At 44.2% G+C, this 26,432-nt stretch overlaps 1 protein-coding gene across 2 annotated transcripts in view; it reads right to left on the reverse strand.

Moving 5' to 3' along the window:
• GAB3 (GRB2 associated binding protein 3) overlaps positions 1-26,432 on the reverse strand; it is a 244,502-nt gene that overhangs the window by 47,778 nt on the left and 170,292 nt on the right. For both annotated transcript variants that reach the window (XM_033946079.1, XM_033946080.1), the window contains exon 3: positions 2,272-2,488. In XM_033946079.1, coding sequence (XP_033801970.1) covers positions 2,272-2,488 — 217 coding nt within the window. The remainder of the gene's footprint in view (positions 1-2,271; positions 2,489-26,432) is intronic.

Raw genomic sequence — 26,432 nt, forward strand, 5'->3', positions numbered from 1 at the left:
AACCAATTGTACGTGGATTTTAGTTTGGCATTGCTAAGTGTCCGTGATTAGGGTGCCGTTTACAGAATCAGCCCTGAGTGCCTAAATTTAAACTCCTAAATTTGTGTCTATTTTCAGTCAAACATAGAAACATAAGTTTTCTCTGAAAATTCACCTAGATTTTGAGGCTTAAAATTTAAGCCTACCATTTATTTGCCTAGATTTATGAGCCTAATTTAGGACTTAGTGTTGAAACTCAGAGCTATGCTCTTAACTTTTTATCCCCCATCCTAAATCCATGCCTGTTGCCCACACAGTGTTAAAGAAAAGGCTCTGGTGGGGCTGGCAGCAAGCAGTCTGTTCACAGTGCTGCCTCTGCTATCCAGCCACCATTGCTTCTTTGGGAGGGATGTGCGTGGAAAGGAGATGCTAGATCCACATGGGAGGAGGGTGTCAGAGAGAGAGAGAGAGGCCAGACCTATCGGGGTGAGTGAGTGTCAGGTTGGGTCATCGGTCAGATGGGGTCAGGAGCAGGAGGGGGTTTGGACAATTTCCTGGAGGAAATGTCCATAGTCTATCATTGAAAAAGACATGGGGGAAGCCACTTCTTGCCCTGGATCGGTAGCATGGAATGTTACTACTATTTGGAGTTCTGGAATCTTGCTATTCTTTGAGATTCTGGAATGTTGCTATTCTTTGGGTTTTGGCCAGGTACTAGGGACCTAGATTGGCCACCATGAGAATGGGCTACTGAGCTTGATGGACCAAGTAAGGCTATTCTTATGTTCTTTTGATGGCCGAGCTACAGGGCCCCTAGAAGCGCAGGGTGGCCACACCACCTGCCCCTGCCTAAAACTGTTATAAGGCAAGTGAGAATTCAGGGACTGATGTATTGCATAAAGGCAAATTCATATTAAACCTACAGTTAAACAATGAAATATATAGGTGTGCTTTGTTTAACTGTGAATTTGTTCAACTAGTTGACAAGAAACATTGTGAACTACTTTAATGCAACTAGAAAGATGGATGGACAGTGCCTGAGAAAGGGATTTTATTTATTGCTAAAAGCTTATTACCACTTTCCCAACCAAAACTTCATTCAAAGTGCTTAACATCATAAAAACATCAAATTGCACTCAGGCATTCTGAAGTTTGTATCCTTAAACAGTCATTGCTCTTATAAAGAAATCTCTATCCAACAAGGTTGGTTGTTTTCTTTAAAAAGATGTCACTAATTAATGTACGGTTTTTTTTTTTTTTACAGGAAATCTCCTTGGATTTCTGGCCCATTCAGTACTTCTCCCATCTTGTCTAGATCACGAGCTCTGAAGCTAAGGCATCATACAAATTCATTTTATAGTTAAACTAAGGTTTTCCAAAATTTAACCTCCTTGCCATTATAATGGAAGCCAACATAAGCGTCTCCTTTTGCTTCTCAGTAGGGGGTGGTGTTGAGCAAGGGATGGGAATCCTTCTCCCTCGAGGGCTGCCTTGATAGTACTACTAGCCCCTCCTAAAGCTTACGAAAAAGTGCTGCGTTACACAAATAAATCACATAAAACAGAGCACGACTGCTGGTAGTGGCGTAGTACGGGTAGGAGGCACCCGGGGTGGTGGTGTCCCCCTGCTCCTTCCCGCCCCCCACTCCACAGTTGCACTCTCCCTCCCTCTAAATCTTCACCAGCACAAGTAACTTATCTCCAGCATGCTCCTTGCACCAATGTTGGATTTCCCTCTGATGTCACTTCCTGGCCCCATGACCCAGAAGTGATTCAGAAGTGAATCAGGCTGGCACAAGCAACAGGCAGAAGTTGCTCGTGCTAGCAAAGATCTGCAGAGGTACAGGGTGCGGGGGAGGGATGGCGCGAGCGTGGCATGGTGGGGCGGAGAGGTGCCAGCGCTCCCACCGACACAGCACTCGGGGCGGTCCGCACCCCTACTATGCCACTGGCTGCTGGACCTTCAGGTTGTTCCACCTCCCCATCAATTGTGATTTTGAAGGGTTCACACAGCATCCCTCTCCCACTTTCTGAACTGAGCATATACCAAAATGCACCAAAGTGTGGCTCTTGATTGCAAACAGCTTTTACACAATCGTGTTTTTGTTTCCACTGTCTTTTAATAGATTATGACTTGAATAAAAAGCAGAGTAGTTGACAAACATTTGCAGTACTTTGCTGTGAATCATACTATTGCTATAATTCAATGGTAATTTTACTTTTGTCATGCAGGGATGACATAACAGATGCCCGGCATGTGTTTACACAGCACGTCTGCCATTTGCAAACATACCTTATGTGATTAAACTTCCCAGTCTCACAGTTTGACAAAAACAGATAATCGGGAGGGAAGCTGGATTCCGATTCACTCCTATGCTCATCTGCTGATGGAGTCTCTCCTGCAGAGCTGTCGCCAGAAAAAGAGGGGTTTGCAGTTCTCAACGTGTGGACGGATGCAGCGGGGGACGGTTCAGGCGATGAAATAGCCTGAGAAAGACTTTCAACTGAATCTGTTCAGGACAAAAAAAAACACATAATCCCACCGTAAGCATAGTTTTAATGTTTGGGATGAAGCTTACACTCGCATCAAGGGATCAGAGCCGGGCTCCGAACAGCCAGGTGTTTACATTTGCGGAGGACACTGTTTCCCTAGCTCATAAACAGTGCCTGGGAAAGGAGGCCAAGAAACTAAGTCAAGAAAGGTTTTGAGAAATCGTGTGTTTATGTAAGGGTTTTATGGGCTAGAGAGCTACAGCTGAAAGCCGGCACACGTAGGCCGCTGCTCCATTAGATTTCCCACAGTGGGCAAGTGTACAGGAAAGAGGGCAATGAGAGAGACTCCGTGATTTATACACATCTATTAGGCTCTCAGAACAATCAAGAGGAAATCACTCAAGACAGAAAATTTTAAGAGCATGACACACATCTCCCCCCAGCAGTTTTTGGCAGTTATGGAAATTCCCTTGGACAAAAAAGCTATTTTGGAGGCTTGATTTTTCCTTTCAGCGAGCCAAGCTGCTTTATCTCAGTGGTTCAGGAGGTCAGACAGCGGAGCTGAACCCCTCTACGTCGAGTGGGCGACGGGGCCTGGCACAGAACGCAGTCAGTAGGGTTATGCGAACATGTTCACCTCTGAGGAAAAACTTCACGCTCTTGACCTACCCAGCAGACTCTAGCACACTTCTACAGGGTCAGCTTTTTATGGAGTGCACTGTGTACTTTCAGCCCCCTTTTAGCCAGACAAAAAAAGACACTATGTTCACCTCCAAAACAGGCAAGGACGTCAGGTCCCGCACTGTGCCCCCAGGATGGAATTTGCAAGCTGTCATTACATCCACACGCCTTCCATCTTTTTGTCCAGCTGCAAACCCATTCTTTGGGATGTAAACTCTCTGGATAGAGGGAACCCCTTGCCTATTGTACTGTACCTTTCTTGAGGTGTCTATCGTTAAGAAGCTGGGACATTTTGGAAGGAGATTTGGAGTCATGTTCAAATATTGCTATCTGTTAATATATCTTTAACGTACGCTGGAGCTATTTTTAATATCTTTGATGACTCTTTTGATATGAGGAAAAGTTCTAAGAGGTTATTGGCTATTTTGACAGCAGTGGCTATTCAATCAATTTTAAGAGTATGGAAGGACTCAACGTCATTATCGTTTTAGTTTTGGTGGAATACTGTTTGTCTGATTGGGAAATATGAATCAGTTGTTATGGAAAAGAGAGGTAAAAAAAAGCAAAATTTGATAAAATATGGCTACCCGTTAAAAAATTTGTGGAAAACAATAAGGTTAGATATGAATCGTATGCATGTGGAGTATGATATTACACTCTCTATCTGAAAGGGGGGAAGGGTGGGGTGGAGGGATTGTTTATTTTAGACTTGTTTACGTCACATTAATTGTTAAGACATTTTGAGAATATGTTCTACTGTCTAATTGTTATATATATGGAAAAATTACATTACATTAGTGATTTCTATTCTGCCATTACCTTACGGTTCAAGGCGGATTACATCCAAACTAAAACAAGAATTACATTCAAAATTTGAAGGAATAGAATAAGCGATGACATAAAATTTTTAAGGTAATAACAATGTCGGGTAAAAATAGTTATCAACGGGAAGTAGAAGTTTTTAGGAGTGTTTTCAATAAAAATATTTGAACAAAAAAAAAAGAAGCTGCGGTTTAGGAAGCTGTTAAAACCCCACTTTTTTTGTTCAGGCCTTCCACTGAAAAGTAGTGTGTTTGTATTCAGGACGTTTTCCAGTATTATTATTAAATTATTTTGTTAGGTACCTGATGATTTTTAAGGCTCGTTTTATGAAGCTGCGTTAGCAGCTTTATCGCACGCACATTTTTAGCGCGTGCTAATCCCTGCGCTAGCTGAAAAACTACCACCTGCTCAAGAGGAGGCGGTAGCAGCTAGCACGGCCGGCAAATTAGCGCGCGCTATTACGTGCGTTAAACCGTTAACGCGGCTTCGTAAAAGCAGCCCTTAATGTCTGGTTTGATTTTATGATTTTGGATGTTTCTATTGTAAGCCGCCTAGGTTTCAGGCCGATAATAAATATTTTAAATCAATCAATAAATTACTTTTACATCTGAAAAGGTTTATCTTGTCTTCCCTTGTTCAGTCATTATCAGAGCTGCTGTAAAACATGATCCGAAACACCTAATCCTAAGGTTGTAACCGCACTGAAAGACTGTGTTGTTTTATAACGTAACGTAACAATCAGCTTATATACCGCAGGACCGTGAAGCTCTATGCAGTTTACGAAAGATGAGACACACAATCGAATGGAGGAAATTAGTTACCCAAGTATTTAGATGCCCCCTAAATTCTAAGTAAGTACTAGAAGTCATAATCAGTCAATCTAAATCCTACACCATAAAACCTTTGGCCTTGTCGGTTATATAATCTGGAAGCCTGTGTGATGCAGCAGATATTTTATTAAATAAGCTATTGTTCTTTATACTTGAAAGTGACGCGCTTATTACTGAATTAGCAATAAAATTAAGCAGGTCTTCCTACTTCTTTTCTGCTCTATCACCTCCTCTCTGTCAAGACACTTTATACTTCATAAATTGAAGTTAACCGAATATATACATACATAAAGTAAACAAAATAAATAAAGGGGAAAATAATTTACAAAATTAAAACATCCCAAAATACAAGGCAGATCACAAAACAAACGATAAAAACCCCCAATTAAAACACGTGATAAATACTTAAACAAACAATAAAAAATCTGCTGACCCATTAGTCCCAACATATTACAAAATGACATTACACTTCTCCCTCTGTATTCGCGGTTTCAGCAATTGCGGTTTCGATTATTCGCGGTTTTTAGCTTGCTGGCTTTCCCCCCCCCCCCCCCCAATTACATCAGCATGCATAGAGAAATTGCTGATTCCCGGCACTTTCTTCACCGTGTTTTGCTTCTCCTTCAGGAACAGGCCAGGTCTCCCACCATGTTATTCGCGGTTTCACCATATTCACGATGGTTTTTAATAGAAACCCGCGAATAGCATATGAAAAAGTTATTTGCTGTTTTTCAGTATTTGTAATTCTGTTAATCCCCTATCACAGCGAATACGGAGGGAGAAGTGTATTCAATTACAAAGCATGATTTCAATTTTTTACAACCATCTGCACTGCCATGGTATCATTGGATGCCATATTTAATAATACAAAAGAAATGTTTCTTTAACAATTTCTTAAATTCCTGTAAGTTTTTCAGATGTCGTAAATTCACAGGCAACTGGTTCCACTCCATGGGGCCTGCACACAAAAACACACTTTTTCCTTGGACTCTCATAATGCAAGCTTCTCAGAGCCAGGACAGTCAAATGTACCTGTGTAGAAGATCTCAGCAGTGGCGTAGCCCGGGGGGGTGGTGGCGCCCCTTCCCCACACCTTTTTAGCTTCGGCGTGAGCAGCCACTAATTTAATGCCTGCGTCGGCGCTCTCTCTGACGCCACTTCCTAGGCGCGGGTCCTGGAAGTAACAGAGAGAGCGCTGAAGCAAATGCAGGCAGCAAATCGGTGGCTGCTTGCGCCGAAGTTATAAAAAGGTACAGGGGAAGAGAAGGGGTGCATGTGTGGCAGAGAGGAGGAGGGGTGCTGGCGCCCCCAGCAAGAAGGCGCCTGGGGAGGACCGCCCTCCTTGCCCCACCCTTACTATGTCACTGGATCTCGGTTGTCTTGCAGGAATATAAAGTGCTAGACACACACAGGGGTCCTTTTACTAAGGCGCGCACGCTAGAATGGCCAGCGCCTTAATAAAAGGACCTCACAGATATTTAGGTGCCAAGGGACAGAGAAATACTTTGTTTTTGAATGAAGTTCAAGTTCAGCTACTACTGAAAAAGCTGTGATCGACATCCCAAGAAAAAAATGTTGCTTCAACTCCGTTTTTTGTGGTTGCGATACTTAAAAAGCAATGTTACTTACCGTAACAGTTGTTATCCAGGGACAGCAGGCAGCTATTCTCACTAGTGGGTGATGTCATCCGACAGAGCCCCGATACGGACATCTTGCAAGCATGTCTTGCTTGAAGAAACTCAGAAGTTTCGAGATGCCCGCACCGCGCATGCGCCAGTGCCTTCCCGCCCGATGTACCGGGCGTGTCTCCTCAGTTCTTTTCTTTCCGCGGAGCTGAGAAGTTTCACTTCATTCTGCGCTGACTGAATTTCAGTAAATTTGCCTTCTTTGATACCGCGTTTTTGTTTATTTGATTTATTTCAATTTTACTTTTCTTTTCTAAAAAAAAAAAAAAAAGTTAAAATTATTTCTTCCGGCGGTTCGGCCGGGCCGGCCTCGTGGCTTAGGCCTAGAGCCTTCGACCTTGCGGCGACGATTTTCCGGCCTATGTCCCGGCCAATCACCGGTTTTAAAAAGTGCAGCAAGTGCCAGCGTGCGATTTCGTTGACGGACCCGCATCGACGCTGTCTTCAGTGTCTTGGTCCAGAACACGTTCCGAAATCATGCCGGCCTTGTTCCACGCTCACTGCGCGCTCGTTTAAACGGCGCTGCTTGCTCTGGGAGTCGATGTTTAAGATGGAGACTGCCAAGGAGCCGTCTGCTTCAACTTCTGCTGATGTTTCGCCGGTCCGTTCGAAACCTGCATCGACGACTCCTGCATCTGGCATTGTGAAGCCGGCATCGTTCACACCGACTTCAGCCTCGAGTTCGACACCGGTGCCTGTCCCCGTCTCCTCGGCTCAGGTACCGCCTTCCACTGTCCCTCCGGTGGTCATCAAAGTGCCTAAAGCTAGCAAGCAGAAGCACTTGGCCACAAAGGAGCGCGAAGACCGTGCTCGAGGACCCCCTTTCGGTGCGGATCCCTCCATATCGGCTTCGGTGCGGTCCCTGCTGGAAGCTCAGTTTGTCGAGCTTATGCAGTCTATGGGACCCCGGCTTATCGCCTCCATTCAGGGTGACCTCCCGGTCCCGGTCCCGGGGGGCGGACCGCCCCCTCCCCCTCGTCGTTCGATCTCACTGCTCGACGAGGAGGATCGACGAAGGGCGGTGGAAGCCTCGAGGCGGGCTTCCTTTAGTGATATGCCGCCTTTGGAGCCCATCACGCCTCCCCGACATCAGAGTACTATGTCAGCCCCTGATAATCGGAGTCCTGGGCATACCGCATCGTAGGAAGAGTTCTTCCGCACTCCATACCAGACCTGGGTGGCACTGCATGAGTCCGCATCCTTGCCACCTCTGCGATCCACTGCATCTAGTCCCATCCATTCCTTGGAGGCTTTGGGGGATCGTGCGATGCATAGAAGATCTCGTTCCCCATCCCGTCACCGGGAGGGGCATCGATCTCGACACTCATCTCGACACTCCTCACGTCATTCGGAGGTGTCCCCGCAAAAGAAGATACAGCGTATGGGATACTCCTCGTCGGATTTATCCCCGCCTGAGGGACCGGAGTATGAGGAACCATCTACCTCCTATTCTCCTTGCCGCTCCCAGCTCTCTCTGGACCCGGAGGCTTCCACTTCTTCTAGTCCGTCTCGCCGGCCGGCGCTGGCGGAACAACTGTCCTTTTCCTCCTTCCTCCGACAAATGGCGGATGACTTGGATGTAACTTTGGACACTGGTTCTCGATATTCTAAGGAGTATCTGGACACCATGCATTTGCCTCACCCTCCGGCGGAGACGCTCCGGCTTCCTCTGCATAAACTGCTTGACCAGACTTTCAAGCGTTGTTTTGAGATGCCATATTCCATCCCTGCAGTTCCCAGTAAGTTGGATGCTCGATACCGCATCGTCCACCACAAATGGTTTGAGGGGGCACAACTATCTCATCAGTCCCTTCTGGTCGAGTCCTCCCTCAAACGATCTCATCCCTCCCAGGTCTACGCCTCAGTACCACCGGGCCGAGAAGGGAGGACAATGGATAAATTTGGTAGACGTATCTACCAGAACTCTATGATGGCGACTCGAGTGCTCAATTACAATTTCTTCTTCTCTTCATATTTGGACTTCTTCTTGCCGGTGCTCCGCAAGTTCATCCCTTTTATCGATGCTCAGGCTCGATATGAGTTTGAAGAGGTGGTGGCGACCCTTTCCCAGTTACGCCTGCAGCTGATGCAATCCTCCTACGATGCCTTCGAGCTCTCGGCACATGCTGCGGCCTGTTCGGTAGCCATGCGTCGCCTGGCATGGCTTCGTATGATTGATATGGATCCGAACCTCCAAGACAGACTTGCAAATGTGCCTTGTGCGGGGGCGGATCTGTTCGATGAGTCTATCGAGACTGTTACTAAGAAGCTTTCGGATCATGAGAAGTCCTTCCAGTCTATCCTACGGCCTAAGCCCAAGCCTCAACAGTCTCGTCCCTCTAGGCCGCCTCTGATTTACCAGCGGCGTTATCAGCCGAGGCAGACTCCTCCTGCGAGGCAACCTGCGAAGAGACAGCCTCCCCAGAAGCCTCAGCAGAAGCCTCAGATGCCGGCTGCACCCAAGGCTACTCAGCCTTTTTGACTCTCTTCCAGGGAGCATAACCGACCTCGTTCTTTCTCCCCCCGTTTTTCCCATTGGGGGTCGTCTCCATCATTTTTGTCATCGATGGGAGACAATCACCACGGACCTTTGGGTCCTTACCATCGTAAGAGAGGGATACTCTCTTCATTTTCAACGGGTCCCCCCGGACCACCCGCCAAGAGAGTATCCTTCCAACTTGACGCAGACCGCTCTTCTCCTCCAGGAGGCTCAGGCTCTGCTTCGGCTTCGGGCCGTCGAGCCAGTCCTTTTAGATCAGCAAAACCGGGGGTTTTACTCCCGGTACTTCCTGGTCCCGAAGAAGACGGGCGATCTGCGTCCCATTTTGGACCTTCGAGTCCTCAACAGGTTTTTGGTCAAGGAGCGGTTCCGTACGCTGACCCTTGCTTCTCTCTATCCCCTCCTCGAGCAGAACGATTGGTTATGCTCTCTGGACCTCAAGGAGGCCTACACTCACATCCCTATTCATCCGGCCTCCCGCAAGTTCCTCAGATTTCGGGTGGGACATCTGCATCTGCAGTATCGAGTGCTTCCATTCGGCCTTTCCTCGTCTCCCAGAGTCTTCACGAAGTGTCTGGTGGTGGTGGCCGCTGCACTCCGGAACATGGGTCTCCAAGTGTTTCCATACCTCGACGACTGGCTCATCAAGGCACCGTCGGCTCCAGAGGTCATTTCGGCGACCTTGACTACAATTTGTTTCCTGCAGAACTTGGGCTTCGAGATCAACTTTCCCAAGTCTCATTTTTTAATGGTGGAAAATTGTAATAGAATGGCTCTGCCCTGCCCCACCTAGGTGTCCCAGATTTGGAAGCATAAGGCAGTGTATTGCAAACTGTGTGCCGCTGTACACTAGTATACTGCCTGAGATTTCAAGTCTACCCCAAGATGCCAGGGAGGAGGAGAGGCGCCGGCTGACTGCCTACAAGACGTGACTCTCGCGGTGAGAGGCACATCCCGTAGGCAGTCAGCCGCCGCCAGCGCCTCTCCTCCTCCCTGGCATCTCTCTTCTCCGCACGTCTTCTTTTGCAGCACCCCCCCCCACTGGCGGCTCAGGGCCCTATCTGGAGGGCCTCCACTCATGTGGGTGAAGTCATCACATCAATGTTTCTAGAGATTGTGATGTCATAATGCCTCATTCCACCAATGCCTGATAGCCAGCCTCACAAGTGATTGATTGTCCTAAACTTGGCTCACATAACAGCATAAGAATTGCCATACTGGGACAGAATGAAGGTCCATTAAGCCCAGTATCCTGTTTCCAACAGTGGCCAACCCAGATCACATTTGTTGCCAGAGAATGTGGTGAAATCAGCTTAGCGGGGTTTAGAAAAGGCTTGGATGATTTCCTAAAAGAGAAGTCCATAGACCATTATTGATATGGCTTGGGGAAATCCACTGCTTATTCCTAGGATAAGCAGTATAAAATCTGCTTTACTACTTGGGATCTACGTTGGCCACTGTTGGAAACAGGATACTGGGCTTGATGGAGCTTTGGTCTGTTCCAGTATGGCAATTCTTATGTTCTTAACATGTCCTGAATGTTGCACTTAACTGTATAAATGTTATCTGGCCGCATATTACATTACATTAGGGACTTCTATTCTGCCTATATCTTGCAGCTCAAATTCAATGTTGATAAAGCTAGTGGTGGCCAAAAACCCACTGACCGCTGCCAGCTGAATATTTACCCTGTACTTTCTTCCATCCCAGGCTGAAGATCACTTTAAAACATTTTTTCTTAAAAGATAACAGGTTGCTGGTTAAAAACATGTTTTTGCCAAGTTTGACCAGGACAGCTGCTAAAAAAAATGGGTGGCAACTTCATAGTTAAAAAAAATATTCTCCTGACTTGCTTTTCTATTAGACTTTAATTCAAGCTAGACATTAACTTCACTACTGTGAAAACAGTCATTTTTAACATTAGCATCTCTGCAAATGCTTTGCACAACAGCACAGAAGTGAACCGACATTATTAGGACTCAAAAAAGCTATTGTTCAGTCCAATCAGCACTAAAGACTAGTCTCATTTTTGGTGCAAAGGAGTAATAATGCATCTGCTTCCATAAAACTGAGCTTCAGAGGTTTACAATGTAGAGGGTAGATGGGCCTTCTGATCTTTTCTTGCCACCTGTTTCTAACTCTGCTGTACCATCCCAGGACAGCCACCAGAGGGTGCATGTTTGAAAATCTCTTACCAGAAAGAATCAAGCAACTTCACGGAAAGCAGGTGCATACTGGAATGAGCTTGGCTGTCTTCATTTACATTTCTTCAAGAAACTGGTTTCAAACTGCAAATTGACCTGTATTGAGTCACCTTGGACAGCATGTTTTATTTCTGTGTATGTGTGTGTGTTTTAAAAATATGCTAGAACTGTAGATAAGCAGGTAATAAATAGGAAAAGGGATGGGGATTTGATATACCGCCTTTCTGTGGCTACAATCAAAGTGATTTACATATTATGTACAAGTACAGTGGTACCTTGGTTTATGAGTGCGCCGGTTTGCGAGTGTTTTGCAAGACGAGCAAAACATTTGCAAACTTGGTGCCTCGTAAACCGAGCGCACCTCGATTTGCGAGCGCCCCCCCCCCCCCCCCCCCGTGATCCGGCACCCCCCCCCGCCGCGACCTGAGGTCCCCCCAACCCACCCAAACCCTCTTCTTACTTTGATGTAGCCTCCGCACTGGCACCAGCATGTCCTGTGCTGGTGCCGGTGCCCGAAGATCTGCCTCCTGTGCTGGGCCTTGAGCATGTGATAAATGAACATTTTGGATTACGAGCATGCTCCTGGAACGGATTATGCTCGTAATCCAAGGTACCATTGTATTTATTTTGTACCTGGGGAAATGAAGGGTTAAGTGACATGCCCAGAGTCACAAGGAGCTGCAGTGGAAGTGGTTCTCAGGCTACTCCTCTATATAAAATAAGGAATGGTTTCACTGGCTTTAGCACAGGGGAGAAGCTAAATGAGAACTGTCTGATCAACTGAACCCCCACTATGGGGGTATATTATGAAATCCTTTTTAAGTGTATGTGGTCACATGTGGCACATAAGAAGCCTTGTATAAAATACCAATTGACTTATCAAGAAGGCATAGGTGGGGGTGTGGTCTTGTTGGAGTATGGGTGGAGTTTGCAAGCAGGTACATATCTATGCTAGTATTCAAGGTATGATTTATGCCATGTATGCTGTTCCCTGGATTCTATATATGGCGCCTATAGATGAGCACTGAATTTGGGGCATGCACCCAAATTATCCATGCAATTATGCTATAATTGGATGCTAACAAACAATTATTGCACTTACCGTAATTGGTTGCACACTATTTTATAAGGCTCAGCGCCTAAATTCATAGCATGTATTTGAAAAGGGAGCAAAGGCTTGGGTGTGTCTAAGAAGTTTCAAACAGTTGTATGCAAAATTACAGAATTCACCCAAAGCGCTCTTAAATTGGGTGCCGGCGTTTATACCTGTTTTCAGCAGGCATAAGTGTGCTGCCAAACAATTAGGCGCTGAATCTGTGCCAAATGTTATTCTATTAGAAAAAGAAAAAATCACTCTATAGACCTATTCAAAGAGTACAGTTGTATGAATGATGTAATTCAGTTCACCAAAACTTGCTCAGAATCAAGGAGTACAACTGTACTCTTTGAATAGGTCTATAGAGTGATTTTTTCTTTTTCTAATATATGCACCTTTTCACTCTTGTTACATTGTGTGTAACTTGTCCCCCAATCTTCATATTTGACTAGAGTCTGCAAATGTTATTCTATAGCATTTATAGAATAGCGCTTAGCATTCAATTGTTTGGCGCCAACTTTGGGTGCCATTTATAGAACTCTCTCCTATGGGGGTAGCTCTTTATAGATTACCTACAGTTGGGTATCAAGATGATGCATGCTAAGCATGAATTCTAAAATGGCAATTTACCATAGATTACTAATGTAAGGTACTTGGGTTGGCCACTGTTGGAAACAGGATACTGGGCTTGATGGACCTTCAGTCTGTCTCAATATGGCAGTTCTTATGTGAGCCAAGTATAGGACAATGAAGCCATTGTGACATCACTGATGAGGTTGGCTTGTAGGCATTGGTGGAATGAGGCATTATGACATCACAATCTTAGCTCTGGAATGTTGCTACTCTTTGGTTTCTGCCAGGTACTTGGGACCTGGGTTGGCCATTGTTGGAAACAGGATACAGGACTTGATGAACCTTTGGTTTGTCCCAGTACAGCAATTCTTATGTTCTTAATTTCACAGTTATGCACCTAACTTTAGGAATAGCCACCTACACCAGCTCAATGGATGCTATACATCAGTGGCGTAGCCAGACCCAGTATTTCGGGTAGGCCCTTCCACCACCCCGTTACTATGGGAAAAAACCTCAACAGATTTTTACACCTACTTTGCATTCAGTATCTCTCTTCTTAACTCTGCGGTCTCCCAGCATCTGTCCTTCTATCTCCGAAACTCGTCTCTTCCTGGTATACCTTACAGGCATTCCCAGCACCAGCAGAAATCCATTTTTTCTGCCAGTGCCAGTTCCCCGGGCTTCCCTCTGCCTCGTCCCACCCTCGCTGATGTCACTTCCTGTTTCCTGTCTGCGGGACACGATAGAGGGAAGCCTGGAGGGCAGGTGCCAGCAGCAAAAATGAATTGCAGCTGGCACCAGGGATGCCTGTAAAGGTACACCATGGGGAGACATGGTTTGGAGATACAAGGGCAGAGCCGGTAGGTTGCAGAATTGAGAGGAGAAGAGGCAGTGTGGGTAGGCCTGAGCCAAGAATGGGTGGGCCTGGGTCCACTCATAACACCACCGCTGCTATACATACTCATGCCTAATTATAGGCAATATGGTGCATAATTTGATAATATTCTAGAAGACATTGTGGGAAGATGGTGGAATTAAAAAAAATTATGGGAACAATATTATTTACCCCCTGGATATTTCCTATCACATTTGTACCTCTATCACTTTATAAGCATACAAGTTTGGTTTAGGGGGGACTCGGAGGATAACAAGTGACTAGAGAACCTATGGCTAGCTATAGGGACAATAAAAAAGACCCATCTCTCTTTTGTACACATATTTCCGGGATGTAATAATTTACAGTAGTATTCTAGAAGATGTGTGCATAAGTGCTAGACATGCCCCGATCCACCTGTGTCCCTTCCAGGTTCACACCCCCTTGCAACTGTGCAAAAAAATTATACGCACACCTTAAAGAACATCAACTAAAAGCAGTTATGCGTATAATTGCTAATTAGCACCAATTGACACAATAGCCAATTATTGGTTAACATCAATTAGGAGCTTGCTAAACATTTAAGTTACATTTGCAATTGCCATTAGTCTATAACTTGTGCGTGCAACTTGGCATGCCAAGTGTAAAGTTGGGTGCACAAGGGTCTTGATGCCTACATGGCCTCTTAACCTAGGCACCTTGCTAGAAAATTACTCTCCAAATCTACAGAAAAGTTAAACTTTAATAACATTTTCCTAGTGCTACTGGATGTACGTTGCATGACAAAATCATTGCTCCAAAGAACAGGTAATTTAAATGGGTAGTGATGATTTGTAGTGATGATTTCTTACTTTCAAGCCTAACTTTCAAGATCCTCCACGACATCCTTCCTCCATTAATTCCACTCTCCTGGAATTCCTCAAATCTTAATACCACCAGACCTACCCAAAAACTAAAGTTATCCTTCCCCTCACTAAAAGACATCTCCCACCCAGGAAAACTGGGGACCTCCCTCCTCTTCAGATTCATCGAGCTCTGGAACAGTCTTGCCTCCCCTCTTAGGAACCTGAGTGCCCTCGAACCCTTCCGTAAACATCTGAAAACCTGGCTTTTCTCAAAAACCTAACACTCCCCCCTCTTCTGACATCCCAGCCCGCTAACATTCTCCCCTCTCTGACCTTCACCCATCCCTCCCTTGGAGTTCCTTTCTCATTCCAATTCTTGTAAACCGTGCCGAGCTCCACAAATGTGGAGATGGCGCGGTATATAAACCCAAGATTTAGTTTAGTTTAGATTTGCCATCAATTTATGTATGGAAACATCCCAGAATTGCTTAAAAGTAATATACTCAGCTATACACTAAAAAGATCCCTGCGTTCTGAGAATTTAGCTTTACTGAAGACATCTGTGAATCCAAGACTTGTTGAGACTGGTAAAATGACTTTTTGCTGTGCAGGAGTTGAGATACGAAATTGCTGTGAAAAGGGCAGGTTTAGAAAATGATTAAAGACGCAGCTATTCGTAGATGCCATCTTTTACCGTAGTTATTTTTGCTAAAGCTGATGAACTATCTAATATCTTTATTATCCACACAGTGGTATTTCTTTGACGATTGTATGTATGTTTATTTTAATATATGCCTATTTTAATATGTACTTGTTTTTATTATATGTTCGTTTTAATTATTGTGTATGTAAATTATGTAAACCATTTAGTTTTAAACAGTATATAAATTTTTAAAATAAATAAATAAATTTATTCAAGTTCATAAGAAAGTATCAGTGTCAAGAAGGGGGATTTGAACCCTGGCCATCAGCCTATTGCTTTAATTGCTGGGCCACTCCTCCACCTGCCTTGTACTCTACTGAAGCTCCATTTAACGCTTTTCTAAATTTGTTTCAAGTTTATTAGGATTTGATATACCGCTTATCAAGGTTATCTAAGCGGTTTTTATAATCAGGTACTCAAGCATTTTCCCTATCTGTCCCGGTGGGCTCACAATCTATCTAACGTACCTGGGGCTATAGAGGACTGAGTGACTTGCCCAGAGTCACAAGGAGCAGCGCGGGGTTTGAACCCACAACCCCAGGGTGCTGAGGCTGTAGATCCAACCACTGCGCCACACACTCCTCCAATCCAGATTTGAAGACAACTCCAAGGTTGCAAGCAAAGGAGACTGGAATGATGACAGTATTATTTACCGAGATGGAGAATGGAGGAGGAGCAGATGGTTTAGGAGGAAAGAGGAGCAGCTCCGTCTTAGACACGTTTAGTTTCAGATGATGGCAGGACATCCAGGCAGCAATGTCAGCCAAACAGGCAGAGACTTTTTCTTGGACTTCAAGTGAAATATCGGGTGTAGAGAGGTATATCTAGGAGTCATCAGCCACTAGGTGATACTGGAAGCCATGGGAGGAGATCAGAGCACTGAGGGAAGAGATGTAGAGAGAGAAGAGGTCCTAAGGCAAAACCCTGGGGTACGCCAAACACTAGCAGGGTAACAGCAGAAGAAGACCCACCAGCACATACACTAAATGCTAGGGCTAGGGGGAATGATATGAATCTACTAAGTAGTAGATTTAAAATAAACCGGAGAAAATATTTCTTCACATAACTTGTCATTAAATTCTGGAATTTGTTGCCAGAGAATGTGGTGAAATCAGTTAGCTTAGCAGGGTTTAAAAAAGGCTTGGATAATTTCCTAAAAGAGAAGTCCATAGGCTATTATTGAGATGGCTTGGGGAAATCCACTGCTTATTCCTAGGATAAGCAGCATAAAATCTGTTTTACTACTTGGGATCTAGCTAGGTAAGAGGCCAACTGAGTTTCAGTTTTGGTGCCGAAACCAACCTGAAATATGCATTTGATCTTATTTCAGATTTGGCTGAAAACACCATTGGTTTTTCTGCTAAAGCTAAAGCTGTGCAGCCCACACCCCCCCCCCCACTCCTCCCCTCCCAGAACTACACATAGACCTGAGGTGTCAAACCTCCTCCCCAGGCTTACCAGTGTTGGTGGTCAAGAGAGGCAGGAACAATCCTCAGTCTCTCTTGCCCTTGCCAGATCTGCTGACAAAATGGCTTCTGGGACCTTCTGCAGGAGATCCTGGCAGCCCTCTAGATCATTAGCACTACAGTAGGTCTGGATGAGGGATGCTTAGGCTTATGGGTGGCTCCAGGAGAGGGGCTTGGACCTTCATGTCAGTAGAGCTGGCGGGGGTGGGATAGGGTAAGGAAGAAGGGAGGGAGGGGGCTGTTCCTATTCAGGGTCTGGGTCCATTTCAGTTGTCCTTTACAGCATGGACCAGATGTAGGATTTAAATTCTCTCAGGTTAGGCTGTCCTCATGAACTTTTATATTTTAGTATAAAAGTTGTCCACTCTAGAGAGAATATTCAAACTGCCTTTCTCTGAAGTGTTAAAGGTACCACACTCAGTTCATACCTGTGGAAAATGATTAAAGTGTTGTCAAACGGACACATACTTCTGAATCAGCAAGTAACCAGGGTTGGGGTAGGGGGTGGCAACAAACTTATTTGGGGGAAAAGACCTCAGCTATGAGTATAAACTCATATCATCTATCTCATATGCATTAGTAACTACTGATTTGTAGTGACGCACATGGAATATATTTGTCGTTTTGTTTTCTTTAGCCCGAAGAAGCTTCTTTAGTTTTCCAGTTCAGCTGGAACTGGCCCCTAGTAGAGCAATAGCACCATGTCTTTATTTACTATACACAGAATTTTCTTCTCTTTGTTAATCCTTTCCCCCTTTGAGCGACAACACGTAGCCAACTCCACAAACTGCAGATATTATATTTTTTTAAATTGACTTGAATAAAATTCCTGTACCTTGTACATTTCCTGCAGTTCTTTTTTGGTTTTGTCTGGAAATTTGAATGACATGTGAGGTGATTACATTTGCAGAAGACATAAAACTATTCAAAGTTGTTAAAACACATGTGGACTGTGAAAAATTGAAGGCAGACCTTAGGAAATTGGAAGACCAGCCATCCAAATGGCAGATAAAATTTAATGTGGATAAATGCAAAGTGATGCACATCGAGAAAAATAATCCAAATCATAGTTACCAGATCCTAGGGTCCACCTTAGGAGTCAGCACCCATGAAAAAGATCTAGGTGTCATAGACAATACGCTGAGATCTTCCATCCAGTGTGTGGTGGTGGCCAAAAAAGCAAACAGAATGCTAGGAATTATTAGGAAAGGATCGTAAATAAGACCAAAAATATTATAATGCCTCTGTATCGATCCATGCTGTAACCTCACTTGAGTATTGCATTCAATTCTGATCACCATATTGCAAAAAACCTGAAAGAGAGGAATTATAAAAAGGTTCAAAGAAGAGCAACTAAATGATAAAGGGAATGGAACTCCTCTCGTATGAGGAAAGACTAAAGAGATTTTGGCTCTTCAGCTTGGAAAAAAGACAGTTGAGGGGAGATATGATTGAAGTCTACAAAATCCTGAATGGTTTAGAATGGGTACAAGTGGATCGATTTTTTACTCCATCAAAAATGACTAATACTAGGGGACACTCGATGAAATTACAGGGAAATTCCTTTAAAACTAATAGGAGGAAATATTTTTTCACTCAACGAATAATTAAGCTTTGGAACTCATTGCCAGGGGATGTGGTAATAGAAGTCAACATAGCTGGGTTTAAAACAGGTTTGGACAAGCTCCTGGAGGAAAAGTCCATAGTCTGCTATTGAGACAGACACGGGGAAAGTCACTTCTTGCGCTGGAATGTTGCTACTATGGAGGTTTCTGCCAGGTACTTGTGACCTAGATTGACCTGGATTGTTGAAAACAGGATACTAGGCTAGATGGACTATTGGTTTGATCCAGTATGGCTATTCTTATGTTCATTTGTCTTGCGAATTGGTTGGTATTTATGGTATATAAAATTTTAATAAAGGAGTTAATATTCAGATAGAAAACATAGAAACATAGAAAAATGACGGCAGATAAGGGCCATAGCCCATCAAGATGGTAGCAGTAAGTGTCTTGCTGACCACGACTGGCATTATTCCTAGATATTCAATGCCAGGCATTGAATACCTGTTTTTTGCTGAGTTGGCTAATGCATAGCCAGTTAAGTCGATATTCAGAACTTAAGTGACTATGGGCTACTACATATAGGACTGACTTGTATGCGGTCCTATTTATGTAGTTACCCTGGCTAGTTAACCACTGAATATAGGCACTTAACCAGCCAACTGTTGACTCCGCCCCCAGAATGTCCCCAGAAACAGCTGCTGACCAGTTAAATCACTATTTAGGTGCTCATTTTCAGTGGCGATAACTGGTTAAGTACTGCTGAAAATCGCTAACTAGCAATTTAACTGGTCAGCAGCTGTTTCTGGCCGGTTAAAATAATTTTGAATATTAACCGGAATGGCTTTAAGTTTTGACTTGCCCATGACTTATTTCTACATTACTACAAAATCAAATGCCACCTGAGAGAGGAAAACTCATCTGCACAAGTGCTACATAACCTAAAGATATTAAATTCTTGTGCCGGACACAGTGGGGCTTTTAGGTACTGTAAGGTGCGATAAGCCATTTGGGGATGATTCGTTAAACAGAAACTAAAAAAAATGGCACAGGCTGTGTGTCAGAATCGCGGCTAGCAGCGCCTATGTCAAATCTTAGGCACCTGAAATGTAGGAGAGGGTTTTAAAGGACTACATTTCAGACACCTAAGTTTTAGGAGAATTGCACTTAGCGGCATGCTCTGCCCAAGAAACACCCACTTAGGCGTTAGGCGACACTAAGCGCCATGCGATAGGCACCTATCACCCAGTTAATTTTTTTTAGCAATTATTGAGCTTATTAAGGGAATTTTGCCAATTAAATTAGGCGCCTAACTTTAAGTGCCCTTTAGAGAATCTGGCCCTTTGTGCACAGGGGTCCCAAGTCAGCAGTGGGTTCTGGGCCCATGAGGAACCCTACATTAGAGAATGACATGGGGACAAATTTTTCTCCATCTCCATGGGAACTCATTTTCCCGTCCCATCCCAGCGAATTCTTTTCCTGTCCCTGCAAGCTCCGTTCTCATCTGCATAAGCCTCAAACACTTTAAAAATCATAAGTATTCAAGGCTTGTGCGGTTAAAGCAGAGCTTACAGGAATGGGGCAGGGATAAGGACAGCGACAAAACTCGCCGGGATGAGGAACTTTGAGTTCCTGAGGGATGGGGAAAAATTTGTCCCCATGTCATTCTCTATTCTACATATCTAAGAGACTGAGATCAAGGGAGTGAGGTACAATCCTGGCCTGGTAAGCACAAAGCATACTCATTTGCAGACACCAGTCCATACTGTTGAACCTGAGCCTGTATGCTGCTTATTTTACTGTAGCTTGAAAAAAGCCTTCAATACTTGAATAACACTGGATCGTTGAGAGTCCAGGGTATGTGATTACTTGGAACATGTGACAATTTACAGTAAAAACAAAGACGTGCACGGTAGACTGAAGGATGGTGGCAGAAGGGCTGCTAGTTACAGGGTAAACAGAACTTCAGAACACACAGGCACTGCTATCAGAAATACAAAACTTTGCATAAATAGCCTGGCCTTCTAGTCAAAGAGCTTTCAGTCCCAGAAAGAACTACATTGGGAAAAGCCATACTGAAATATCGACGTGGTAGCCCGGAAACACTCTACTTACCATGCCCTATCTGTACCTGCAGCCTGTTCTGTTCTCTGAAGGAAGCTCCCCAGGGCCCAGGCCAGCTTCTCCAGACCTTGCAAGAAGTCTGTAATAGGATCAGTCTGCATTAAAGCGACAGTGCAGCAGCTGGGACAATCAATTATGCACCAGCCTTTTCTAAAAGGCTTTGTATACCGTGTACTCATTTCCCCTGCTCCCTACATCCCACTCCCACATTGAGGAGAACGGCAGCTCTGTATTCTCACACTCAGTGCTAACTGCTCTGCAACTTGAATCATTTCTAGAGCACTGGAAGATGTAAACAGTGATCTATAGACATATAAGAGGAGTAGAAGAGTAGCCTAATGGCTTATGCAGTGGGTTGAGAATTGGGAAAACAGGGTTCAATCTCCTGGGCAAGTTACCTATCCCTCCATTGCTCTAGGTACAAAATTTTGATTGTGAGCCCTTGAGAGACAGAGACAATACAGTACCTAAATGTACTGTAATATGTATGAACCACTTTGTCTGTACCACCGATAGGCGGTATATCACAAATCAAACAAAAGGTCCCTTCTCTGTAGAACTTATTATACATCAACTAGTGTTTAAGCCCGTTACATTAATGGGTGCTAGAATAGATGTGTAAACTTTTAGCACAATGGGGCATTGAGGCCTTTCTTTCTTTGCTTCCTGCTCCCCCTGTCCAGTAGTAGCCCTTCTCCCTTCCTTTTACCTCTCTCCTGAACAGCAGCACCCCTTCCCTGCTCCTCTTGTCCAGCAGTACCCCTTCCCTGCTTCCCCCCTGTACAGCAGAACCCCTTCCTTGCTCCCTCTGTCCAGCAGTAGCCCTTCTCCCTTACTTTTACCTCCCCCCTGTCCAGTAGTACCCCTTCTCCCTTCTCTGCTCCCGGGCAGCCTCAGGGCTTTTGCTAGGCAATGCCCCGTGGCTGCTTGATGAAACCATGGCTGCTGCCGCTGCTGGGCTAGGGGTGAGAAGAAGAAGCATCCTGGCAGTGGCAATATAGTCAGAAGGCAGGAAGTCAGCTGGCGTCAGAGATCGGGGCAGGAAATCAGCTCAGGCAGGCACTGTGCATGTGCGGCACGCCGCCACAAAGGCATGGAACACGGAGATAAGGGTTTTATTATAGCAGATTTTGTTGAAGGTGATTTAACATACTCACCCTTCTTCATTTTGTGCAAGTTCATGAGAAGCAGACAAGCAACTTTATACCCAGCTTGCCTCATTCAATCCTCAACCAAATGTACATCACGCAGACTAAACACCATTCATTTTGCAACTGAAAAAATAAGTTTTCAGCAGGTTCTTAACCCTAGGGACTACGTAAGCTGTGTGTGACGGAGTATATATTCCATCATGAAGGACCATTAGATCTGCAACCCTCAAAGAAAGACAATATGCTAAGACCAGCTGGGTTTGAGTGGGACCCATAAGGTAAAGCGAAGAGAATCCTAATTTGCATGTAATTTATAAAAGATGTAAAACAAGGGAAGGATGTGACTGGAGAAGAGAAGAGAAACATACAGACTGAAGCCTTAGCCCAAGTGAAGGAAGGAAGGAAGTGGTCCTTAAACATATCCTGGTCAAGAAAGAGTCCACCAGTAATCTCACCCTAAGTCACTTGGGAACCCCTTCACAAGACCTCCGGACTAAGAAAGAACAGAAAGGGGGTGGCATGCTGATAGAACAGGGCCAAGGGCACAAACCTTACCATTGTCACCAGAGACCAGAAGTAACCACAGAGTGACCAAATGTGACTGGAGACAGAAGTGACCACAGAGAGACCAGAGGTGATTGGAGGTTGGAAGTAACCCAAAACGACTAGAGGCAATTAAACAACGCAAGGGTCCTGGGAGGAACCCAAAGCAACAGGAAGAATCACCCATAAAGAAGACTAGACCAATTGACCGTCCACACTGTGCAATCCAGTTATAAGATGCAAAGCTCACAAGACTATTGTGGGGCAAGGAGTGAAGCTAAGTAAGGTCTCTTTAGAGGGGATTTCAATAAGTCAAAAACTGGTATTAATTTTGGTAAGGCTGTCTGTCTCTCTGTCTGTCAAAGGAGCTGTCCAGACCACAGTTCTGAAGGGAAGCAAAATACATTTTAGATCTTCCTGGATCCTTTGACGACTTTCTCCTTTGGATGACTTTCCAGGCTCTGTAACCGAAGATGTGGAGTTTTGTAACTCCTTGTATCTTGGAACCCTGATTGATGTCACTTGCACTTTGCAGATTATTCAAAACGTCTATGTAACTGTGGCCATTTTGACCACATTACTCTGTATTTGGTGTTACTACATTGGTTACCAGTTGTTTGGCAGGTAACATTTACAGTATTGGTGAATCTGGCACTTTGCATCTGAACTCAGATCACTTATCAGACACCAGTACGTATGCTCTGGTCAGGGCTATAGTTGTTCCATCGGTGCATAACATGCAACCATATTTTTTTGATTTCTGGTCTCTGAATATGGAACACTACCCTCAGAGATTCTCCTTGAAAGTGACTATTTGTGATTCCAGTAGAAAATTAACATTTCCACGTTTAAACTGGAATTTTTTGAGCCCTGAGCCTTTGAGGTCATTAGGCTGGTGCAGTCTGCTTTAGTCTTGTGTAAGTATGTACTTTATCTGTCCTGTACAAAATATGGTTTTGGATTTGTGGAATATAAATGTTCTGAAATGTAATAAGCAAATAATATTCTTGTTAACATTTCGTATTGTTTCTGGATGTTGCTAAATTAATTTATCAAGGCAGTAGTTTCAGTGTTGACAGGTTAAAGAGGATGGATAGTCACAAGAATGGCCAAAGGAACACAGCAGTCAATGACTGTAATTGGTCAGCCCATCCCTAACTTCTATTATCTTAATTCATCATGGAACCCACCTGTTTTGACACATTCCCAATATTCTGCCCACAAAGGATAAAATGGGAAAGATGTAAGTGTAGGAAGGAGTGATTAAGAAATGGAATGGTTTAATCAATAAATAGTTTAAAAATATCACAAAGTAATAACGTAGAGCACTGCGGGCATCTGGTAGCGCTATAGAAATAATAAATAACAGAAGTAGCAAAGCTACGTGAAAGGACAATACCCCTATATTAATTTTTTTAAATAATTAACCCGAGTTATTTTCAGAAGACTGTGGCCATGGAGATAGCCTGGGAGCAAACCTCTTGGACCAGTGGTTCCCAAACCTGTCCTGGGGGACCCCCAGCCAGTCAGGTTTTCCAGATATCCCTAATGAATATGCATGAGATAGATTTACATGCACTGCATCAACTGCATGCAAGCTAAACTCATGAATATTCATTGTTAATATCCTGAAAAACCAAAGATACTAGGTGTGCCCTGAGGTCTGGGCTGGGAATGGCTGCTCTAGAGCAGGGGTGCCCAAAAGGTCGATCGTGATCGACCGGTAGATCGCGAAGGCAACGCGAGTCAATCGCGTAGCCTTTGCGTTCTACTTGCTTCCTGACTCAGAAGCGCCGAGCTGACCAACTTCCCCCACCTGACGTCAATTTTGATGTCGGAGAGGAAGTTCCGGGCCAGCCAATCGCTGCCTGGCTGGCCCGCAACTTCTTCTCGGACTTCATAAATGACAGGGAGAGGAAATCTGGTTGGCCCGACACTTCTGTGTGGGGAAGCAGGGAGAGCTTGGGACAGCGGTGGTTTGGAAACCTGTTCCCCGATGGCGGCGGCAGTGGCTTGGGAGCAGGCAGGGAGACAGAAAGAAGGGAGCCTATGAGCGCTGGGAGCCTATGAGCATCGAGAGCAGTGCAGGGCATTCAGCACAGCTCCCTGCGCTAAAAACCACTATCACGGTTTAGTCAAAGGGGAGGGGTATATTTGTCTATTTTTGTATAGTTGTTCCTGAGGTGACATTGCATAAAGTCATCTGCCTTGACCTCTTTGAAAACCCGCAGAATATAAAGGATAATTAACATTTTCTCTGCGTACATTGTGCTTTGTGTTTTTTAAAATTTTATTGTTGGTAGATCATTTTGACTTGGTCATTTTAAAAGTAGCTCGCAAGCCCAAAAAGTGTGGGCACCCCTGATCTAGAGAATCCCTTGTTTCTTGAGTAGTCTGTGCATTTATGTCTGATTCTCCCGAGGGATCCTACACATGACTTATGGAGTCTTCATTCTTTAGAGAATGCCTGTCTCTGTCATAGGTCCATTTATGAAAGCTATATGCAGCTTCAGATTTATTTCTATTTTAGTAGCACTTTTTCTTCCAGTTGGAAAATTTATTTAACAATCTGCCAGATGAAATCAAAGTCTAATTTACCGCACAAGTCTGCTGGCACCATGGTCTGGTATTTTTCCCGTAAAAATGATGGTTTCTGCATTGTCATTAGAAAATTGTATTGCACTAAATTCCACAGAGCAGAGGAGTGTACAGATAAAATTCTTCATGACCAATGAATACAGGAAGAGTACAATAATTACACTGCAGCTCTCTCCTTGCAGTGTCAGAAGTAGTGAAGAAGGATAAAAGGAATTGGATTTGTAAGGTCTTTAGATGTAATCCTTTGTGATCTGCCTGGTATTAGATTCTCCCAGTTAAAAATTTTTAAACTAAATTAAAATACTAGAAGTCTCTGTTTCAAGGGGGGCATATGGGGCAATTCTAGAAAATGGTGCCTAGTTTTAGACTCCAACAATCAGTATTTTAATTATTTACAGCCAGATTCTATTAATGGCATTCAAAAATAGGTGCTGGAAAAGATCAGTGCGAACGCAGTTCAATAAAGTGGGAGAGTGTGGTGCAGTGGTTAAAGCTACAGCTTCAGCACCCTAAGGTTGTGGGTTCAAACCCACGCTGTTCCTTGTGATCCTGGGCAAGTCACTTGATCCCCCCCCCCCATTGCCCCAGGTACATTAGATAGGTTGTGAGCCCTCCGGGACAGAGAGGAAAAAATGTTCGAGTACCTGAATAAATTCATGTAAAACCATTCTGAACTCCCCTGGGAGAACAGTGTAGAAAATTGAACAAATAAATAGCATGAGAAGTTTCAGCCTCTGATAACCAGAGCAGGTATTGTGATGTCATAATGCCTCATTCCACCAGTGCCTAAGAGCCAACCTCATCAGTGATGTCACAATGGCTTGACTGTCCTCTACTTGGCTCACTTTTGCTATATTCTGATTTCTAGTGTGGCACAGTGGTTAAAGCTACAGCCTCAGCACCCTAAGGTTGTGGGTTCAAAACCATACTGCTCCTTGTGATCCTGGGCAAGTCACTTAATCCCCTCTTTGCCCCAGGTATATTAGATCATTTATCATATATTAAACTTGATATACTGCCTTAGTTGCAGCATAATTCTGAGGTTGTAGTTTTAACCATTGTACCACACTCTCCCCATTCTCTTCTTGGTTGAGCTGAGAACTTTTCAGTGGCTCCTCGTATTGTGATGTCATAATGCCTCACTCCACCAATGCCTAAGAGCCAATCTCATTGGTGATGTCACAATGGCTTGGTTTCCCTATACTTCTGCCCATTTACTAGATGCATTTGCCTCATTGAAATGAAAAGTGTCAAGAAAAGTGTGGAGTAACTTGTAAGTTTCAAGGCTCCAAATCATATTTATTTATTCAATTTTCTCTACTGTTTTCCCAGGGAAGCTCAGAATGGTTTACATGAATTTATTCAGGTACTCAAGCATTTTTCCCTGTCTGTCCCGGTGAAAAGCTGAAAACAGTTTTCCATTTATTGGTAGCCATTGAATAATAATGGAACACTATAACACCAAAAAAATGCAAGAAACCTTTAAGAATAGACATTCAATACAAAAAACAGGTTTCTACAACACAACTTAGAAGTTATGTCTATGTTGAGAGGAAAGGTCTCAGAAATCCTGCTCCGTTCAATGAATGAACATTGGAATAACAAATGCAGGTTGGATTCTCGTTCATCGACCAAAACCTCTCAATCATTCATTTAAATCAAGCAGCCAAACTAGACAACCAAATCGCCAATCTACTGACGGCA

The sequence above is a fragment of the Geotrypetes seraphini genome, chromosome 5 (genome assembly GCF_902459505.1).
Source record: "Geotrypetes seraphini chromosome 5, aGeoSer1.1, whole genome shotgun sequence".
Taxonomy (NCBI): Eukaryota; Metazoa; Chordata; class Amphibia; order Gymnophiona; family Dermophiidae; genus Geotrypetes; species Geotrypetes seraphini.